Consider the following 21990-nt stretch of genomic DNA (forward strand, 5'->3'; position numbering starts at 1 on the left):
GAGAAAAGACAGCACACAAAACCCTGAAGCAGATGGGGCCCGGGCCCGTGGCTTCTGCCCTGGTAGACTTGGCCTTTGGTGGCTGTCCTGCGTGGCCACTCAGCCTGGCCACTGTTCCTCTCCTCGGCCCCAGGTGATACCAGCAGAAGCTCCAGCTGGCACTCAGATGCTGCCTGGGCAGGGGACAGGAGGGTGCGTGGCTCCAGGGCCTGCCCAGCTCTCCGGTCTCCCCATTCATCCCACACCGGCATCCAGCCCTTAGAGGGAAAGGATCTCCTTCTGGATTGTTCCGGGTCATTCCTTGCTGCACCTGTTCAGGCCCTGGACAGGCCCCTCGTGCCTTGGGAGGCTGGGCCATCGCCCTCCCTCTCCCCCTGCACCTGGAGCTGCTGCCCGCAGGCGTGGGCCGAGCCTGTGTGGCTCTTTGGCAATCCTCAGCTCCTTCGCTGATGGTCTGGGCCTGGCTTTGGGGTCGGGCTCTCCCAGCAGCCTTTGAGAGGCCACGTCCTCCCTGGAGCCAGTCCACCTCTGCCTGCTCCCCGTCCTGCCTGCTGCTCCCTGCCGCCCTCTCCCCCCGCACTGGAGCCCCTGCTTTCTGTCCGATGGACAGTGCTGTTTGCGGGAAGAGAGTTCAATGGCTCTGGGGTCTGGCAAGTGATCAGTCCTTCTTCCCTTTTATGATCTCCCTCCCTCGCCTTCCCCAGCTGCTCAAGGATGATTCATCCCCTATAAATCTCTTTCTTTCTACCCTATGCCCCTCTCCCTGGCAAGAGACCATCTAGTGTCCTGCCAAAGTCACTGAGCTCACACAGCTTCAGCCGAAGGCCGCCTGCACCAAGGAGGGAGCACAGGGTCTTAGGCTCAGAAGGGTCTGACCCATATCCCTTGGGAGGCACCGCAGGGGGAGAGAACATGGACTCCGGACTCAGGCTGCCTGGTGTCGGGCCCCAGCCCTGCCTCTTGCCTTCTGTTCACCTTGGATGCATCCCTTAGCCTTTCTGAACCTCAGTGTTGTTATCTGTAAAATGGGGAGAAGGATAAAGCTTGTCTTATGGGGTTCAGAATTACATGAGTTAATCCACAGTGTTTAGCTCAGTGCCTGCTAAGTAGGAAGTTATAGCTTACATAGTCAGCGTTAGCGCTTACTGATACCACTGCCTCGCCGTGGGCGCAACTTCCCCGAGCGTGAGTCGCTGCGCCTTTCATCCCGGCTCTCCAGCGAGGCTCTGAACCAGGTGTGTGTGTCTGTGTGCAAGTTGTCCCTGCCACCATCCAGAGGCCCGGCTCCGTCCCCTGCTGTGTGACTCATGCCCCCTGCTCGGGGCAGGGCCGTTAATCTCCATGGCTCCTGCATCCACACACGTGGCATCGGGATGGCCAGCCTGGGGCTTCTGGCCGCTTGCATTTGAGCAAACGGAATGCAAGAGCATAAGGACGGCGTGCTGACCGGCACAGCCTTGAATCACTCTGTTGGAGAGGAAGAGAGAAAGCCCACACCCTCTGCGCTCTGTGGCGCCCGGACTGTCCTTGGCCCTTGCCTTCATGGGCAGGCAGATATTTGTTGAGTGCCTACTGTGTGCCGGTCACTCACTGTTCAGCACACTGGGGCCGCAACGGTGAATAGAACAAAGATCCCTGCCTTCGGGTTGATGCTGTTCCAGCAGAGGAAGACAGAGGAGAAAAAAACGTGAAGACATTGTAACAAAGTGAATGAGGATGTTACAAGGTGACAGATCTCTGGGGACTAGTAGAGCAAGTAAGGGGGAGTGGCAAGGGGGGTTAAAATTTAAAACAGGGCAGTTAGACTAGACCCTATTGAAAGGGGCACAGATGTGAAAGTGGTGGGGGTGTTCAGCCCAGCAAATGTGGGGGTGGGGAGCATTCAAGGCTACAGGAATAGCATGTGCAAAGGTCCTGAGGCAGGAGCATACCTGAGACATTTGGGAAGCAGCAACCCAAGGGCCAGAGTGCCTGAAATGGAGATTATTTCAGGAGATGAGGTCCCAGGTAATGGGGACCAGATCTTGTGGGGCCTGGCTGCCATTGTAAGGATGCGGTCTTTACTTGGAGCTTTTTTACAGGATGGTATTGTCTGACACTGCCTAGCGGCTCTTTCCAATTTGTCGTGTATCATATCCCACTGTCGTATATACTGGATTTTATTAAGTGGTATTTTTGGAAACTGTAAGTCACAGAGACGCTTAGGTCTGTTCTGACCTTTTTGCTGCTTCCAAAAGCCACATTTTCATCTGTGCAAATGTGTCTAAGACCGATTTCCAGAAGTGGAGTTGCTGGGAGGGAGAAGGTGTGCATATCCGGTGTGGGTAGATGGTGCCAGACTGGGCTCTGAGAGGGCTGCGTCAACTGCCAGTCCCCGCCAGCCACCTGGCAGCAGCCAGGGGGAACCCACGTGCCGCCACCTTCTATCAACACTGCTGTGCAAGGGCTGTCGGGTGCTCAGGACTCCCTTTCATTCCCGTGGCTCTCCCGTGAGCTGAAGGGTCTCGCTCCTATTTCGCAGGTGAAGCGGCAGGCTCGGAGAGGGTAGGTAACGTGCTGTGTGCTTACACAGCGTGGGTAAGCGTGGATGATGTCTTCACAGGCGGGAGGCCTGAGCAAGCCTGCCTCCTGCCCCAGCGGCCTGGCCTTTGACAGCCTCCGCTGGTTCATCCCTGCCTACCGCTGTGCCTCGCAGGACGGTGGCAGGGTGGAGAGCACCCCACCTGTGGTACCTGGAGCCTGCCAAGCCTGGCTTTCCCTCGTGCCGCCTCCCCTCGCCAGCCTGGGGGCTGTGGGCGGGGAGCCTCGCGCCAGCGTCTGCTAGGCAGCTAGCTGCCGGGATTGGGTTTCAGCAGCTTCAGGGATGAAAATAAAGCAGCCTCTTTATTGCCCCGCGTGGCCCTGGGGACCACTGCAGGCTGGCGTGTATTTACAGACTTCCTGTAAGTCCTCGCTCCTGTCCCCACCCTGCGGGCTCCGGGGCTGCTGCAGAAATAGCCCTGGATGCATTTGGAACCTGGAGCCAGGCAAACAGGAGAGGGGAAAGGGGCACACCGAGTCCAAGGGCTCCGGGACCCCAACAGGGCCAGGCTGAGCTGCTTCTCTGAGTTGGATCCTTGAGCACTGAGAGCTGGGCTGGTGACTGTACTCTCCCATTGCACAGCAGGGCAGACTGAGGCCCCTCCAAGCTCAGCCCTCAACTCTTCAGTCTGTTGCTGCCAGACCACACTGCCTCTAGGTCTGTTGGATGCATGGTGGCTGCCTAGAGATACGAGGCCAGGGCCGGAGAAGGGGGGTTTTGGCGGTAGCTGGAGAGGTGGGGGTCCCCAGGGGAAGGCACTCGCCTTCCACAAAATGAGAGCAGGAACAGGTGACAGCATCAGGCCTTCCTGGAGTGAGATCCCTTCCTCCCCAGGTACCTACCTGTCCAGTGGGATGGGTGTCCACAGGTTGTGGATGTGGGAGAACAGGCAACTTCTAGAGGGTTCTGACAAGGCCCTGACACATTCTCTGTGGAAAGGGGACTCAGAGGTCTTGCCCCAGACTCCCTTTTTTCTCGCCACCCCTGTTGTCAGCTCCAGCCCCGTTTGTACCCATTACGCTTTCTTGCATGGATGTGGGGCATCCTGCCCAGATTGCAGACCCATGGACCGCTCCCCGAGTCAGCGGGCTCCACGCTCGTTCAAGCCCTCGGCCACCGAGCTCTCTGGTCTGGGGAGTGGAGCTGTCGTTGGTTGGGCCTGGAGCTGCTGATGAGCCGGTGTTTCTGTCTTTACGGCAGTCAGTGCCTGTGTTGCTTTGATTGCTTTTTAAAATTGTCCACAGCACAGTGTTCTCCGGGGGAGGGCAGTGAGATCAGATTTGGATATGAATGCTCATAGCTTCCCATTTCCCCTCCTCCCTCCCTTCCTCCCTCTCCTGTCTGTGCATTGCTTGAGAACTTTCGAGAACCCCTTGGTGCACCTCATGCAGTACAGGGAGGAAAAGGCCCGGGACTAGCACCCTCCTCCTGCCTTCCATGCAGGCCTAGGCTCCGTGTGTTGCCAGTTCTGTGGGGCAGGGACGGCCACTCCAGCCTCTCCCTGGATGGGCCTGTTTGAGAAACAAAACGGAGACACCCCCCTCCTCCCAAGACCTCTGCCCTGTCTGTGATGGGAGCTGTGTTACAAAACTCTTGGCCCATTTGGGGGCAATTAGGTTTGGCTGCTAAGGGAATGGGCCCGTTCTGGGTCAAGTGCAGAGATGGGCTCGCTCACGTGAATGATGCACCTGCTCTGAGTCAGTGCCCTGAGTGTTTGCGGAAGTGCTTTGGGTCCTGAATGCATCTGCCTGAATGCATACAATCCCAGGGGGCTGCACGGGTGGGGCAGCCCTCACTGGCCACGGGCAGGTGGTTCTGTGTCAGCCTCATGATTTTCTTGCTTCTCTTCATTCCTCTCTGCTGTTGAGTCCTCCAGTCCCTAACCTTTTGCCTCCTCTGTGTCCTTTCTTGTTCCTCCTTCCTCTCTGACAGCATCAGACTGGCGTTGTGATCATGAGCAAGCCACAACCCCCAACCCTCAGCATCTTTCTGAAAAAGATTTATTTATTTGAAAGGCAGAGTGACAGAGAGAGAGGGACAGGCATCTTCCATCTAGTGCTTCACTCCCTAGATGGCTGCAAGGGCTGGGGCTGTCCCAGGCCGAGGGCCAGGAGCTTAGAACTCCATCTGGGTCTCTCATGTGGGTGGCAAGGATCCCAGTACTTGGGTCATCATCTACTGCTTTCCCAGGTACATTAGCAGGGAGCTGGAGCAGAAACAGAGCAGCAGGGACTTGAACCCAGCACTCCCATGTGAGATGCTGTTGTCACAGGTGACGGCTTAACTTGCTGCACCACGCCAGCCTGAGCCTTGGTTTCTTAATCAGGAAGATGGGTATAATGATTTCACTTTAAAAGGCAATTGTTGCAGCCAATGAGAAAACATCCATATGGATCAGTCCCAGAGCCAGTGGCTCCAGTCCCCACTCCCTGACCATTCTCTCCAAGTGAGAACTGCTATTGAGACGGTGCCCAGGCCCTGGGCACGAGGGTGGAGAGGCGGGAGGGCAGTGAGTGGATCTACCTGACTTTTGCATCTGCCTGGGAGTGGGCAGTTCCCTATCTGAGTCATTCTTCTGGCACCAGGCTCCTGTCCTGCTCAGGAATCATGCCCCTGAGCCCAGCCCCATCTGCTGCCTCCTGGGGTGGGGTGTGGAGAGCTGGAGTGCTGGCTTGCAGGGATGCCCGAGGCCAGCCTTGCCCCTCCAGCCCTGAATTCCGGTCAGCTCTGCGTCTCCTTAGAGCCAGAAGTTTTAGAGTTCAACGCTCTTCTCCTCCTCGCTCATTTTGCCTCTCCGGAAGCTGAGGCCCAGGAGGAGGGAATGGCTTGCCCAGGTCTGGCAGGGAGTGGGTGGCCGCATGGGATGGGGATCCAGGGCCCTGGAGTCCGAGTTGCAGCTCTGTCTGTGCCCCAGGCCCTTCCTCCCTCTGTGGAGCTCAGGACTGCCCGGCTGTGCGGGCCGTGCAGGCGGGCTAAGCACTTGCCAGGGGCTGCTTCGTGCATGCTGGATCTTCCCAGTGTCTCCGCCTGCACCCACGAGACACTAGCTGCATGGCTTCCAGATGGGATGACACACATGTCTGCAGACATCGCCACGTATCTCGGGGCCGTCGCCCTGGGTGAGGATGTGCAAGTGCTCCTCGCCACCCCCATTCCTGCCACCTTACCTCCCCCCCCCCCCCCCCCAGCCCGCCAGTGCCTTGCAGGGCATGGAGTGGCCCTTCCCTGGGGACACGCATGCCACTTCCTGCTTCTGTTCTACAGTTGTGCTGCTTGGAAACCAAAACACTCTTGAATCATTTTGTTCCTTAAGAGGCAAAATAAAGAGCCAGGCTAGGAAAGATGCTTCCACCCTTGCCAGTGGAAAGAAGGAACTTGACAGGTATGGCTGAGCCTTGGCCTTGGCGCAGCTGGGAGCCGAGGGAGGCTGAGCTCTCCGTGGGAGTGGGGTGCCCCAGGGCTGCCACGCACCCACTATAGATTGGCCTGCCCGCAGCGCGAGCTGGTAGGGACGGGAGTGTGTGCGAGCCGCCCTTGGAAATGTGTCTTCACCATGCACTTGCCTGCCCATGGTCCACCTTTGCACAGCTCAGCCTGGAGGTATCTCTGGCTCTTCAGGGCTGGGGGGGTTCAGCTTGCCCCCAGAGACCGCACCCTCCAGGTGTCTGACCCAGATCTGGCTGGGGGGTGAAGGGGGGGGGCAACTCCCGTGGGAGCCAGGGGCTGTGGGTGGCGGTCTCAGCTGCAGCGCTGACCGCCTGCTACTGTGGGAAACCAGCTTCTCCTCCCAGAGTGGGATGGATGGAATCAGGTGGGTGGCAGGCTTGGGCCGGATGAACTCAGGACGTCCTCTGGGCTGAACAGATTGCGATCCTAGGAAGTGGCCTGGGCTGGCTGCCCACGGCAGTAGCGGCTCTGGGGTCTGGAAGAATCCTGGGCTCCAGCTGTGTCTCTCGAGCTCTGCATCTGGGGTTTCATGACCCCGCTGCTTGAGGTCGTCTGAGGGTGCAGGAGACACTGCGCCGGCTCTCAAGACGGAACGACACTTCAGCTCTTGAGCTGAGCTTGTCCCAGCCCCGAGTAGGAAAGATTTTCACTCCAGTTGTCTTCTGCAGTTTATTTAAGGGGGAAAAAAAAGCATCTGTCTGTATTTTTTTTGAAGTAGAAAATAAGGGGAAACTGAGCACATCCTTTTTCCGACTGGCTCTGCCAACTTGCCCGTGCCTGGTCCTCAGGGAGTCCTCTGCTGTGCGTGGAAAGGTGCTAAGGTCTTCCCCACCCTGCTGTCTCCTCCCGGTCCTCCGTGTTGATGCCATCTTTGCAGGTGGGGGGGAGGCGGGAGCATTTTCAGGCATGCTGTTGCCAGCAGCAGATGCTGGGACAGCCCCAGACTTTCTTCATTGAATGACACTTGGCTGGACATTGGATATCATAATTCTTTATAAAAATGAATTAATCGGAAAGAGGGAAACACCTACACACATGCATGCATACACACACACACACACACACACACACATCTTTCCATACACTGGTTCACTCCCCAAATGCCCACAAACAGCCAGGGCTGGGCTAGGCTAAAGCCTGGAGTCAGAAACTCCATCTAGGTCTCCCACGTGAGTGGCAGGGACCCAAGTACTTGAGCCATCATCTGCTGCTTCCCAGGGCGTGCGTTGGCCGAAAGCTGGAATTGGAAGTGGAGCTGGGACTTGAACCCAGGTCCTCTGATTGATGTGGGATGCAGGTGGCCCACGGGGTGTCTCAGTTGTTACACCAAACACCTGCCATGGTGCTGTGATTTCTGAGCAGTGAAAGGGCAGGCCCAGTGTGTGTTCTGAAGCTTAGCCTTGGGTATGACACAGATGGGTATGACATAGTAGGGTGGGGCAGGGCTAGGGAGGGAGAACGGGAGGCTGCTGGCACAGCGGGGTGTGTATTATACATGTGGCCGCCTCCCTGGCACACCCTGGCACTGCCCGGTGTGCTCAGTGTTAGCCAGGTTCCATCCATCTTCGTACTGCCTGCACTGCCTGAGACCAGAAGTGTTTCGAGTTTTGGATTTTTTGGGGTTCTGGAATATTTACAGGTATGGTTGTGAGGTGTCTTGGGGGTCAGACCCAAGTCTAAATGTGAAATTCACTTTTGTTTTGTATGCACATATACACACAGCCTGCAGGTAATCTGATCCAGTGTTGTGAGTGTGCCTGTGTTTTGACTGCACCCCGTCACATGAGGTCAGGCGTGGACTCCTCCCCTGTGGCATCATGTTGGCACTCAAAAAACTTAAAAACTTTGGATTTGGGAGCATTTGGAGTTCAACCTGTATCAATGTACCCATTTTACAGATGAGAAAATTGAAGTTCAGAAAAAATTAAGTAATTGATTTGGGGTTATGCTAAGCTAGGAGTGGTTGTGTCTGATTCAGACCAGTGTCTCCTTGACCCCTAGGCCTGTGTTCCTCACTAGTGTGTTCCTGGCAGATGCTGTAGTGGCGTGAGTCGTCAGGGCTAGGTACCAAGGTCCCAACTCTGGCTGTGTTGTCAGAAGCGTGGTTTCCAGAAAGTGGAAGGTGGTTGGTTGGCTTGCTGTGCTTCTCACGGGTCAGAGTGCCTCCCAGGCTGCTTCTGGGACCCTGGATCCTGAGCCACACAGCAGTACTGGCAGCAGGTACTCAGTGGGTGAAGGGAAGCAAGGGTGGGGCTGACAGGCTCAGGGACCTGGGGAGACAGGGAGGACCTGCTGCCCACAGTCAGCCGTTCCTGGCCACCCCAATGGGCTCTGTAAAGCTAGCTAATGGAAAAGAACTTACACAGGGCTGAAATCCACCTGTTGGGGTGGGGGACCTTTTTTTCTGCCAAGGGCCATTTGGGTATTTACAGCATCATTCACGGGCCATACAAAATCACCAACTTAGAAATGAGCCTGCTACCGATGTGTTGCGTTTCGAGTTCTGCCTGTGGTTGTCTTGGCAGGAGCAGACCAGGTGATTTCGTGGGCCTTAGATGGCCCATGGGCTGGCTGGATGTTCCCCCGTCCTGTGCAGGCACAGAAAGATGAAACAGGCTTTTGGGGGGAAATACAGCAAGGTCCTCGCGACTGGACTGGAAATGTTTGGGTGCAGCTGAGACCAGCTTTGGCCATCTCACACTCTCCTCTGGGGAGCATTTAGAATTCAGATTCCCAGGCTCCCCCCCACCCCCTACTCTCCAGGACAATTCTGCTTCTGGCCCTGTAGGTCTGGGGTAGGACCAGGGGAGTCTTATACAGCTCATGCAGTCCCTGGATGGTGGCAGAGTGACATTGGATTGGAGCCACTATGTACTGTTTCTTATGAGAATCCAAAGGACATACTTTGCACACCAAGTCTTTGATATCACGAATATTGGTGTGCACCATGGCTTCCTCAGCTTGGAGCCTGAGGCATGGAAGTCCCCCTCTCTCTCAGCCCTCCTCTACCTTTCCAATTTTTGGTGATTTCTCTGAAGTCTCTAGCCCTGTGGGCGTGGGGCAGCCGTCAAGCGTCCAGGGCCATGGGTACCCTTTTGTTCTTCCTCTTGTTTTCCTCCTTTGCTCTCAAAAGGAAGCAGCCAGCAAGTGGTGCTGGCCATGGGGTGGGGCTGAAGGATGAGATGTCTGGTTTCCAGGGGCTCAGGTGCAGAGCTGAGAAACAGGCGGCCTGCACCTCTATCTCGCCAGCCTGTAATACTGGGCCGGCTGCCAAGGCCTGGGCAGGGGGCTGAGGGTGGGAGTGCTGCAGCCTGGGCAAGCTATTTCCGTAGAAGCCTCTGCAAGGAGATACAAGGTCACTGGGATTTGTCACCACCTCCTGTCAGCTCTAAGATTTGGGTTGGGAGATGCAGTTGAAGTGCAATTAAGTCACAAACCGCATGCCGGTGAGTGGGGACATGGTGTCTCCCTGTCCATTGGGGCACACTGGGAGCAGGCTGGGAACGTGAGGGCAGCTGCCTGGTTGGGGCGGCGTGGTCTGCCTCAGACCTGGGTGGCCGGTGGAGGCCGTCCTGAGCTTCGCGAAAGTCATTCTCTCGGCCATTCATGATTTCCACAGATGAGAGCAAGTCGGATGCCAGGAGCCAGTCAACTGGAGGCCTCTCAGGTGGCCTGGGCCAGACACCCACTGGCTTTCTCGAAGCCAGGCCTCACAAAGTGCCGAGGCTGCTGGGCCAGAAGCCAAAGCTTTGCACTGAGAACCCTTCTTGCCTCTCCTCTTCCTGCAAGAGGCCTGCCCCAGGGACATCCTAGCCTCTCTCTCCAGGTCCTGTGCCGGCCCCTGGACGTCCATGGGCTCATGGGTTTTGCTTTGTTTTCCTTTTCCCTTTTCCCAGCCAAGGAAGTGTCCTGGCTGCCAGACTCTGCCCCGTGTGTGTGCGTGTGTGTGTGTGAAGTGGGGAGAGAGAAGAAAAGTTTTCCACCTTCGTGTTCAGCAGCTGGAAAATTGTTGTCATCTGCTCTGCCTTCCATTTGCTGAGAATGGAAAAAAAAATGTGGAAAAATTGCGGAACTAAATCGCAACACCCTCACAGGAGCCCCCTCCTGGTCCACGCTGGCCCTCGTGTCGCTGCTTGGCGGGGCTCAGTCCCATTTGGCTCCCCGCTTGTCCTCTGGCCATTGGGCTGCCATGAGTTTGGGACTGGAGCTGTGCCGGGCGGTGCCGGGCCACCCTGGGACTGGACGGGACTGGGCTGGGCTGGGCTGGGCTGGGGTGGGTTGTCCCTGAGCGAGGCAGCTGACCTGGGGCTGGGGCTGGGCCCGGTGCTTCTCCCCACTGCTGGCTGGAGGGCTCGGAAAGCCGCTGTGATGTCATCCGAGCAGTGCATAGCTGCAGGATGATAAGTGAAGCCCTCGGGACCCAGCTGGCTGAAATTACAGACAGACTTTTATCCCAGTGGCTTCCTACAAGCCAGGGGGAGGCAGTGCGAGCCGGAGAGAGGGAGAGAACAGGAGCGGAGGGAGGAGAGAGAGAGAGAGAGAGTGTGTGTGTGTGTGTGTGCACGCCGGCGCGCACAGGGTGGGCAGGCAGGCGGCACTGGCTCCTCCTACCCCTGACAGTCCGAGGGAGTCTGAGCGGGACACAGCCAGTGCTCCGAGCCGCAGCCATGGAGGAATTATTTGAAACTTGAAGCACACGGAGCAAATCAGAGCCGTTTTCCCCTCCTCATCCTCCCTCTCCGTCTGGAGCGTAAGTGTCTGTAAGCTGTCTCACCTGTGTGTGTCCTTGCCATGGCTCTGTGTTGGGTGGGGGTGAGGCAGGGGCGCCTGTGCGCCCTGGGAGCCGAGAAGGGCGTGTGCCGAGTGGGGTGGGACCGCTGTGTTGCCGTTGGATGTGAGTGTGGCAGAGCTCGCCCGTCCCCTCTTGGAGCACTCCTTGGGACGTGTGTGAACTGCAGATTGCTGGCTTGGTAGGGGAGAGTGGTTCGTGGGCTTTTGTGTGCGTGGGCTGAGGAGTGGGGTGGGCAGCAGCGTGGGCAGCCTCAGTGAGACTCATTTCTGTGGCCGGAGCTGTGGGGGCCCCAGCGCTGACAGCTCCCTGTCAGCCTCCCCATTCACCGCTGGCTCCCGACCTACATTGGCAATGCTCTTGGCAGCCCTCCCCGGGTGCCCAGGCAGGCGCCCTGGCCTGGCAGAGAAGGGCTTGGGCTTGTTGTGGCTTGGGAGCTATTTTTACTGTCCAAGTGTGCCCGGGATATCTGGTGCCCGGATAGGCACGGGCGGGGAGTGGGAGTGCCAGGCTTGGGGGCAGAGCACCGTGCTGGGGAGCTGCAGGCCAGGCTGGGGTCAGCCCTGAGAGTCCGCATTTGTCCTGCAGGCGTGGGCTGGTGAGTGCCGGGCAGGTCACTCACCCTCGGGCCCCGGTCCCTCGGGTCTGAAATACAGACCGCAGTCAGGTTCTCAGCCCTGCTCCCTTTCTTTGGAGGGCATGGCATGAATTCAAGAACGGTGTCTGGGAAAAACACCGTGGGTGCCTGCTAAGGAGGCCCTGGGGACATATCCATCATCGTCACTTGACCAGAGCCCCCACATCATCTCTCCTGAAGTTCTCAGTGTGCAGTCATAGCTGGGGACACTGTCTTCCCCCAGCCCCCTTTTCCAGCCGCTGCAGCCATCTTCACCTTGAAGCTCTGCACTTGGGGCCAGGAGGCTGTTTTGCTCGTCCTTGTGGGTAACCTTGGGTGGTCCCCTGAGCCTGCTGAGCTTCCCTGGGAGCCTGTAAAATGAGGGGTGTGGGGGGGATCCCCTAAGACCCTCAGCTCTAAAAGCCCCCAGCCTTTCCAAAAGTCCTCTTGGCTCAGTGCACCTGCTGGTTCCTGGAAAATGTCAGTTCTGCCGCCCTGGGCAGCCAGGGGCAGGAGTGGCCAGTATGAGGGGTTCCATTTGGGGTCTCCAAACCATTCATGGAAAATGCTATTCTGAGAAAATTGGGTGTAGATTTCAAAATTTCTTGCATCAGAATAAGCTTGTGTTTTAATTTCACTGTTTCCACAAAGTTTTCGAAGTCCCACTGCATTTTGCATTTCACCTTGAGGCTGACTTTGTCCATCTGAAACTCAGAAGCGGGGCCTCATGCCTTGCTCTCTCCTTGCTGGCATGAGTGGAAGCGGGGAGGTGGCCGGGATAAGTCTCCCTGGGTCCACAGAGGCAGGTTTGTGGGCACCATGGGCTAGGTCATTTGTGTAGCGGACAGAGCCACCTGGGAGAGACAGGCTCCCGACGGGAGCCCTGAGGAGGGCCTTGCTCTCTTCTTGGAAGCACAGGGGTCTCTGCTGATGCATGCTATTCGGGGCGGGGGGAAGGACAGGTGTCTCTGCTGCCTCTGTGGGCACACCCCACGTGCACTCAGTCCCCAGGGCTGCTCAGAGGCCGGGTCTCCTCTGTGGGGACCCCTGTTGCAAGCTCGGGAGCTTCTCTTCACTTCCTGGCTTTGCTGATCTTCAGAGACCCCCCAAGGAAGCAGTTCCCTTCTAGAAAATTCCAGAGCTCTCAACAGGCTGTGGGATGGAGGTCGGCACAGGTAGGGACCAGGACTGCCCCTGGAGATCTCTGCCGCCAGTGCCAGGAGACACCAGGTCTGAGGGGCTGTGGGCTGGGGTTCTCTGTGCCCCTTGTGGGCCTCCTCCCCTTGTCACAGTCACCTTGGCAGGTGGTGGGGTGCTCTGGGCAGGGCTGCGTCTCAGCTCCTCCAGCTGGGAAGCTTCCATTCTTCAGCCCCTCCTCTTTCTCCAGGCTGCAGCCCGGCATTCCTCATAGAAGTCCTGGATGACGGAGAGCCCCCCCCCCACACTTGTTGATGAGTGTGTCTTAGCTGGGCTCCTCTCTCATGGTATTATGGCTGAGGGTCTGTCTTTTCGCTTTCCTTTGGGAGAAGCTTAGGATCCACCGAGAACCCCTGATTTTGACTGACAGGACCATATGAAGCTTTCTGGACTACTTAAGCTGAGGCAGGCAGTATTTATGGAGCACCTAAGGTGTTCCAGGCACTGTACTGTAATGGGCCATCCTGTACAGCTGTTCAGGTTGCACACTGAGACTCCAAGAGGCACGGTTTTCAACAGCCCACATTGAGAATGGCACCGAGCCCTTTCCTCCAGGAACACTCAGTGGGGAAGACTGACACGGACACGAATCGTGGCGGTCAGCATCACCGTGCATCGTGACCACGGGGCAGCAGGAACACGGTAGGGGGTTCCCAAGTCCAAAGCATGGCAGGGAAGGGGGTGGGTTAGGAAGGGCTTCCAGAGAAGCCCCAGCTAAGTTTCAAGGAGGAGGATGAGCTTGCCGTGGCAGGTTGGGGGTTCAGGTGCAGAGCGAGGAAGGGCGTTTCAGGAGAGGGAGCAGCAGGTGCTGCGGCACCGAGGAGGGACGCACGTGCAGGGAGAACAGAGGGGAGGGTGTCGGGGTATCCAGGACACAGCAGTTCCGGCTTCAAAGGCTAGCAGGGGCCAGGTGACAAAAGCTCTGGCCTGGCCAGCACCGGGGTTGGGCTTTGCTTGTGGTTGATGAGAACCTTTGGAAAACAGAACGCAGGGAACGGGAACGGAGAGGGGATGGGTGTGGAGAGCTCTGATGGGCCAGGCTAACGCAGGTCCTTAGCTCCCGAAACGTGGGACTTAGCAAACCTGCACGCCAGCACTCAGCTCTGCACCAGGCAGGCTCGGAGGCTGGGCTCTGAGTGCTAAAGTGGTTGATGCAAGCTGACCTGGCCATTAAGATGGGGACCATCCTTCTGAGTGATGGGTGTGTCTGGCCATGGGGGTGGGTTATCAAGGTGCATTTCCCCCATGTCTCCTCTCCTGTCTCCTCTGCTGTAGCTTCCCTGGGACTGAGCCTCATCCACAGCTCCCGCGTGTTTACCCTTAACCGCCCAGCCCCAGCCTCTCTCCCTGTGAAACCCCACGCAGCCTGTGGCTCCAGGGGTAACAGCTCCAGAACCCGCCCTCCTGGCTGTCTCTTGGCTCGCCCACTTCCTGCAGGCTCATGACCTTGGGTTCCTCCCTCTGACTTCTATGGGGTTCCGACTCCCTCCTGCTTGGTCCACAGTTGCTTTAAATCGCCTGTGTCCAGAGTGGCACTTCTTGGCACTGCTTTGGTTGTCCTCCGGGTCGGCTGGTCCCCGCGGCTCCCGGGAGTGTGTTTCAATGAGATGTTATTCCGTTACACGTGGACATGGAGGATGTCTTGTTGTGGAGGGCCCATCCCACAGACCTGCACGGCTCACTCGCTGTTCCAGACATCTGCTGGCTGGACGGGGAGGGGTCCCTGCTCCTTGACTCATGCCAGCAGAGGAGATGCCTTTTGTGCCGTCCACCAGCCTGGCACCTTCCATCCCTCGCGGTGGGACTGTCCGTCCTGGCATCCATGTAATCTCAGTGTGCAGATGCTGGTGGCCTGGGGCTGGGCTTCTTGCTATGTTGTTTTTTTTTTTTTTTCTTTTCTTTCAAGATTTACTCAGTTGAAAGAGCTATATATAGAGAGAGTGAGAGATATCCTCCATCCGCTGGTTCACTCCCTAAATGGCCACAAAGGCCAGGGCTGAGCCAGACCGAAGCCAGGAGTCAGAAGCTTCCTCTGGGTCTTCCACATGAGTGCAGGAGCCCAAGGACTTGGGCCATCTTTTATGCTTTCCCAGGCCCATTAGCAGGGAGCTGGATCAGAAGTACAGCAGCTGAGACTTGAACCGGCGCCCATGTGGGGTGCTGGCACTGCAAACAGCAGCTTAACCTGCTGAGCCACAGTGCCAGCGCCTCTTGCCATACTCTGTACCTGCTGGTAAAATGCTGATTCTTTGCCCCACCCTGGGCCTAGGGTGAAAATCTTTGGGGACAGGGCCCCGGAATCTGCATTCTTAGTCCCCAGGGATGTGGCTTTTTAATGAACATCAAGATTAGCAAACAACTGCCCTAAAACCATGTAACTGCAGCATCTCCTGTTTATTTCTTTTTCTTTTTTTTTTTTTTTAATATTTATTTATTTGAAAGAGTTACAGAGAAAGTGGGAGGCCACAATGGCCAGGACTGGGCCAGGAGCCACGAGCTTCATCAAGGTCCCCCATGTGGGTGCAAGGGCCCAAATACCTGGGCCATCTTCTGCTGCTTTCCCCAGGCCATTGGTAGAGAGCTGGATTGGAAGTAGAGTAGCTGAGACACGAACCAGGGGCACGTATGGGATGCTGGCATCGCAGGCAGCAGCTTTACCTGTGGCACCATAGCACCAGCCTCCTATTGTTCTTTTTCAAGGGTAGCCACTGGGTGTGTGTTGACCTCCCTGCATCCTGGGCTTTGTGGGCGCCAGAGGGAGCCTCAAGGAGCGGGTCCACATCCCAGGCAGTTGGGGGTGTTCCTGAGATCCCCTCAACAAAGCATGACTTGCTTATGGCGGGTACAGGTGCTGTGCAGTCATGGCGTGTGCAGCCAAGCTCGGCGTGGAGGTGGGGGCCAGGCCACCCAGCTGCTGTGGGAAGAGTGGGGAGACGTACCCGAGTGGCACCCCGCAGAGACTGTGCACTTTTCAGCTTCCCTGGAGAAATGGGCAGGATGTGACCCGTGACGTGGGCCTGGACAGGGGCCTGGGGCTGTCCACCTGGGCCTGAAACCAAGGTTTCACTGCAGTCTCATTCATTGTCCCCAGGCAGCCCCCTCCAGGCAGCCCCCTCCCATTGGGAGGCCCAACTCCTTCTTATGTCTGGTGGCTTGACCTGAGCTGGCCACTGTCTTGGCAGCTGCTGGTGGCCCCTTGGTTAGGTGTCTTAAGATGGCTCCTCTCCCAGCCCCTCCAACCCTCTCCACCCTCCCCCACCTGCTCTCCCTCCTGCCCTTGCTCCGCCTGCCTCTCTCTTTCGTCCTTCCTGCCTTGATAGATTGAAACCCACATTATGTTCCGGGCTCTTGCGGTCCACGGAAATGGCTTATAATGTGGCCGTGGAGTTGGAGTAGGGGGAGGGTGGGGCAGGGGTGCCTGCCCTGCAGGCCGTGCCCGGATGCTGGGCTCAGTAGGGCCCTCAGGGGGCCTGACCAGGCCTGGGTGGCCTCTGGTTCTCCCAGTGAAGAAGAGCAGGGCCACTGTGAGGTTGCTGGATGGCCCCACAGCATGGGGTCAGGAGCAGGGGCCCCTTGGGTGGTAGCAAGAACCACTGCTGTTTGGTTTAGGGAACCCAACAGTTTCCACCCCCTCCGTTCTCCCCCTAAGCCGCAGAAGCTCTGGCTGTCGTCACCTCTGGGATAGTTGACACGCACAGGGAGCTTGCTACCAGAATGGGTGAAGACTGAGGCCCAGCTGTCAGGTGCGGTCCTGAGTGGGAGTCCTGCCTTCTGCCTGGGGCCTCTTCCTGAGTTCTCCCTGAGTCCCCTTCTCGTGGAACTCTGGTGAGATGCTGGAGTGGACCTGCGTGCTTCCCAGTGGGGTGGCGCCTGGTGGCTCTCGTGTCTGCATCTCGATGTGAGTGGGGCAGCCGTTGGACACCGCAGGGCAGTCTTCCCACCTCACGTGGGTGTGGACTGGGAGATGCGGGGGATCAAGGGGCCCCCTGGTCCAGGAGAGACCTTGCAGACTGCACAGTGGGCCTGGGTCTAGGCCTTCAGCTTCGTAGGCCCAGAGAGGAGGAGAGCCAGCTCTTCAGTTCCTGTCCTCTGGTTTGTGGGCCTGGGTCCTTCAGAGACCCAGCCCCAGAGGTGTCTCAGTGGATGAGGACAGGTGCTGTCTTTGGTACCTTCCCCTCCGGAAGCAGCCAGTGTAGCTGTGGCCCAGGTCTTTGGAAAGCCATGGTATGAAGGACATAGCCCCATCCTGTGGCTTGGACCCCTATGGAAATGATGACAGGGGACCAGAAGAGGAGGCCGGGCCTGGGCCTGCATCTCAGCAGCCATGAGGGGCCCAGGCACAGGGGCAGGGGGGATTCAGAACATGTCTCAGCCAGAGGCCTGTCCAGTCCTGACCAGCCCCTGACCTGTGAACCACTGTAGCTCTCCGGCCCCGGGCACTGAGGGCAGCTGCTGGCTGAGGTTCCAAAGCCTCAGGGAAACCTGGGGCAGAGAGTGGTTCTGGGGAATTCAGAGCACGGCCCCTGGGGGTGCAGGGGACGCCGCTGTGCCCGCTCGAGGGTGACATCGCTTGGGCAGCCTGTGGGGTGTGTGTGTGGATCAGCATGTTCCTGTGTTGTGGTCATCTGATGGCTTGCTGTTGGCCACTTCTGTTGGAGTGTTTATTTTTAGAGGCTGCCACTTCTGGCCTAAGGGCTCAGCCTTGGGCATGGTTGCCCATTTATATTTTCTGAAATGTCTGTGGCTTTCAATCTCAGTATTTATTTTGAGGTGTTCCTGTCTTTGATGTGCTTATTCTAGTCTCTCTCTCTCCCTCTCTCTCTCTCTCTCTCTCTCTCTCTGTGTGTGTTTGTGTGTGATGAGTTACATAAGAACAACTACATGGTCTTTGAAGGGAATTAGTTCTGATCTCAAATCCTGGCTGCATCAGGGGCATGTGTTTGTAGATGCACTTGCTGGCCTCTCAGCCTCAGTGTATCCATCTGTATAACAGGCACAGAACCGCCTGGCTGCCAGGCGTAGGCCTCCTGTGTGGCTGCGGCTGTGGAGGTCCCCATGTCTGTACTGCACTCCCGTTCTGGGTGTTGTATGGCACCTTGCGAGGGCATGTGTCTGGGCGTTTCTGATGTGGGGGACTTCCGATTGGCGTGTGAGCCTCGGCCGTCTTTGTGTCTGGCTGTGTGTGGCTGCTGGGGTCTGGGCTGGAGCTGCAGCTGCCTCGGGAGGGGATTTCTCCCCTTGCCAACCAGTTGCCTGGACTGGAGCGTGGGGCGGGGCGGGGCTTTTGGGTGTGCGTGCGTGTGTTCTTGTGGTGCTGGGGCCTGAGGCTGGGCTGCTGACTGTATGGGCTGTGGAGTCACAGCGCTTTGCCAGGCGGGGCAAGTTCTTCATTCCTGAGTCAGCCCTTTGGCTCCCAGCCACCCAGCGCTCACTTTTTCCTCTCAGAGAAAGCCGAGCCCCCCGGGGGTCCCTGGAGGGCCTGCAGACAAACAACCCCCTCCTTGATGAGAACCTCTGCCCCTGTGCTGGCCCCACCTCCTGGGTCCTGAGCTCTGACCCAGCGCCCCACCTGGTCTCCCTCATGCAGAGGGAAAGAGAGCCCCTCTGGCACAGGGGGCTGCACTTGGGGTGCTGTGGGGATCTGGCCGCTCATCTGGCGGTCCTGCTCCCCTCTTGGGGTGTGGTGTGGGTGGGGCTCCCTGGTGCTGGGTAGGGGTCCATGAGGAGTGGGCAGTGCTAGGGGAGGAACTAGGAGAGACCTCTGGAAATGCGGTAGTGGGTGGGATGAATGGCATTGTTTGGATGTTTCTAGAAAATTCATGATGCTGAGCCAGAATGCAGCTGTAGAGGCTCAAGTCCTAGACCCGTCTTAAGTCTCTTTATCTGCACCCCTCACCTTGGCCGGAGGGGGGTCCCTTCCTGTGCTCCTGCTTCCCTGTGCTCCGGGAAGCTCCGGGTCTCCACACTCACGCCTCCGTGGGCACTCGAGGCGACGCCTACCTCTCCCGCCTCTCACCCGGGAGGGAAGTCCGGTAATGCCGTGGGTACCGTCACTCAGGAATGAATGTCACCGAGGAGGTCAGGGTTAGGGCTCCCAGCTGTTGACCTTTCCCTCGGTAGTGATCTCGGCACACGACGGTCATCAGCTCATCTCAATTTGAAGTTTGTGTTCCTTGAGTACCGAGGGCTCAGCCTGATTCCATTATTAGCCCCATTGCACAGGTGAGAAAACTGAGACCCCGAGAGGAATGCACTTTTCTGTGCCCAGCACCCTATGACACTGCTGGGCTTGGAACTGGGGCAGTTTGTCCCTAGAACCCTGTCCTTGCTCAGTCTCAGGTCCTGGAGCCTGGTGCTGGTGAGGGCTCTACCCCTGGGCCTGAGGGAGAGGCCCCACCCTAGGAGCAGGAAAAGAGGTGGTCATCGGTGGGGAGTGGGGCCCTCGCTGAGTCTTGGCCTTGCGCTGACCTCTGCTGTCTGTGTCTCCCCCCCGCCGTCTCCCTGCAGAGGTGGTGGGACACATGCAAGGGCCGCTGGACGGGAGCCTGTATGCCAAGGTGAAGAAAAAGGACTCCCTGCACGGCAGCACCGGGGCCATCAATGCCACACGCCCCGTCCTGTCTGCCACCCCCAACCACGTGGAGCACACGCTGTCTGTGAGCAGCGACTCCGGCAACTCCACAGCCTCCACCAAGACCGACAAGACCGATGAGCCCGGGCCTGCGCCCGGGGCCCCCGGCGCGCCCGCGACCCTGAGTCCCCAGGAGAAACGGGAGCTCGATCGTCTGCTCAGTGGCTTCGGCTTGGAGCGAGAGAAGCCAGGCGTCATGTACCACATCCAGCAGCTCCGGTCCCGCCCGGCCGGGGGTCCGGCCGCCCCCGCCGCTGGCCGCCACGTGGTCCCGGCCCAGGTCCATGTCAACGGTGGGGCCCTGGCCTCTGAGCGGGAGACGGACATCCTGGACGATGAGCTGCCCAACCAGGACGGGCACAGCGTGGGCAGCATGGGCACACTCTCCTCCCTGGATGGGGTCACCAACACCAGTGAGGGGGGCTACCCGGAGGCCCTGACGCCCCTGACCAATGGCCTGGACAAGCCCTACCCTGGGGAACCCGTGGTCAATGGTGGAGGCTACCCGTATGAGTCTGCCAGTCGGGTGGCGCCTGCCCCTGCTGGCCATGCGGCCCCTGTGCGGCCCTCCTACTCCGCCCAGGAGGGGTTCGCCGGCTTCCAGCGGGACGGCCCCCACCCGGCCTGGTCACAGCCGGTGACCACGTCCCACTACGGCCACGACCCTAGCAGTGTGTTCCGCTCTCAGTCCTTTCCGGAAGCCGAGCCCCAGCTTCCCCCAGCTCCAGCCCGTGGGGGCAGCAGCCGGGAGGCCGTGCAGAGGGGTCTGAATTCATGGCAGCAGCAGCAGCAGCAGCAGCAGCAGCAGCAGCAGCAGCAGCAGCAGCCACCTCACCCACCTGCTCGCCAGCAGGACGGCCTCGTGGCCAGCAGGCCCAGCCCCCAGCCGCCAGCGGAGACCTCCGCCCCCAGCATCCCTGAGTTCCCGAGGGCGGCTTCCCAGCGGGAGATCGAGCAGTCCATCGAAGCACTCAACATGCTCATGTTGGACCTCGAGCCGGCCTCTGCCGCCGCCCCCCTGCACAAGTCCCAGAGCGTCCCTGGGGCCTGGCCGGGGGCTTCTCCACTCTCCTCCCGCCAGTCCCACCCGCTCACGCAGTCCAGGTCTGGCTACATCCCGAGTGGGCGTTCCCTAGGAAGCCCCGAGCCCCTCGCCCAGGCCTCGCTGGAGCCTGTGCCCCCTGGAAGGTCTCACTCCCCTTATGATTATCAGCCGTATGCGGCTGGACCTGGCCAGGGTTTCCGTCCAAAGAGTCCAGCCTCCTCCTCCTCCTCCTCGTCTGCCTTCCTTCCAAACGCCGGTGGCGTCTGCAGACCTCAGCAGCCCCCGGTCTCTCTCCCTGGCCTCACTGGTCAGGCTCAGCTCCCGCCAAAGGAAGCCCCTGCAGACCCCTCGCGAACACCAGAGGAGGAGCCGCTGAACCTGGGCGGGCTGGTGGCCCACCGGGTGGCAGGTAAGAGTCTTGGGCCAGCAGTCCCCAGTCGCCCCTCCTGAGCCCCCTCCTCCCCTCCCTTCTTGGTCTTGGTTGGTCTTTCTGGGGAGAAGCACAAACTCAGCAGGGACCCCCACGGCAGGCGCTGCCTTGGCTTGGGGAAGGGGCTCTCCGAAGCATGCACCCTGCCACCCCTTCCTGCCTTCCCTGTGTGGTGGGCATCAAGCCCGGCACTGAGATTCTGACACTGCTGTCTGTCAGGCCCTCCCTTAAGGAGTGTACTGTCTGGTACTGGGGACAGGTCCATGGACAGATAAGTCTAACAGATTGTGGGAAAGCATAGCATACCACCTAGGGCAGTCAGGGTAGGCTTCCTGGAGGTGGTGAAGCGCTCAGCCCAGCAGAGCATGAGCCCATCTTTCTGCTGCGAGGAGAGGCAGTGGACCCATCACGGGAGCGGAGGCAGCCTGACCAGGTCCGAGCTGGGGCTGACAGCTGTGGCGCTCCCTCCCTTCCTGCCCCGTGCCTCAGCCACGCTGGGTGTGCAAGGCTGTGTGTGCAGTTTGTTGTGGAGAAGCCGGGGTGGGGCAGCGGGGGAGAGACTGTGCAGCCAGGAAGGCCCTGTGCCCAGCCCCTCTGCTGACGGGGTGCTGAGAGCTCCGCGGGGGGACAGGGGGAGCCTGGACAGCTGGCTGTGCCCTCCGCCCTTTTCCTAAATATAAGAGAAGCTGAGTCACCGTGCCAGCTGCAGGCAGGGAGGGGCCGTGGGCTTGGGGAAGCAGCTCGGGGCAGGCCAGCTGGGTGTGGGGCATGGGTGCCCTGCTGCTGGACTCCAGAGTGGGCCCAGCCTGCCCTTCCACCGTTGGTGACTTGCAGGTGGCAGTAGGAATGTTTGCACCAGGGCAATCGGCAGTCACTGCTGTGCTTCCTCCAACACTGACCACGGCAGGGGGGAGAGGGAAGCAGACTGGGGCGGGGCAGGGGGAGAGGTGGAGAGTGGAGGTGGGGGCCGAGCTGAGGACATGACACTCACTGGTTGCTGCAGCAGCACAGCCCATCTCCCTCTAGGTTTTGTCCAGGGGAGGGGCTGCAGCTACCTGAATTCCTGGGAATCTAACTCTCCTCCCAGTGTTTTACTAAGTGGGGACGGAGGACCAGAGGACAATGGTGCTGTAGCCTGGCACGGGGCAGGGTTCAGGGAATCCTCTTGTCTGCAAGGAGCAGAGGAAATCCCTCACCCTATGGGACCCCTTCCATGTAGCTCTGTGGAGCCGGCGCAGGAGGAAGCCACAGCCC

At 58.8% G+C, this 21990-nt stretch overlaps 1 protein-coding gene across 24 annotated transcripts in view; it reads left to right on the plus strand.

Annotated features, from left to right (window-relative positions):
* TNS1 (tensin 1) overlaps positions 1 to 21990 on the plus strand; it is a 214409-nt gene that overhangs the window by 150410 nt on the left and 42009 nt on the right. For 22 of the 24 annotated variants that reach the window (XM_070070213.1, XM_051848187.2, XM_051848188.2 and 19 more), the window contains one exon: positions 19138 to 20715. In XM_070070213.1, the coding sequence (XP_069926314.1) occupies positions 19138 to 20715 (1578 nt within the window). Of the gene's footprint in view, positions 1 to 10131; positions 10779 to 19137; positions 20716 to 21990 lie in introns of those variants that run through there. The other 2 variants (XM_051848206.2, XM_070070217.1) reach the window with 1 other exon arrangement.

This window comes from Oryctolagus cuniculus, chromosome 3, assembly GCF_964237555.1.
Source record: "Oryctolagus cuniculus chromosome 3, mOryCun1.1, whole genome shotgun sequence".
In the NCBI taxonomy this organism is placed as follows: domain Eukaryota; kingdom Metazoa; phylum Chordata; class Mammalia; order Lagomorpha; family Leporidae; genus Oryctolagus; species Oryctolagus cuniculus.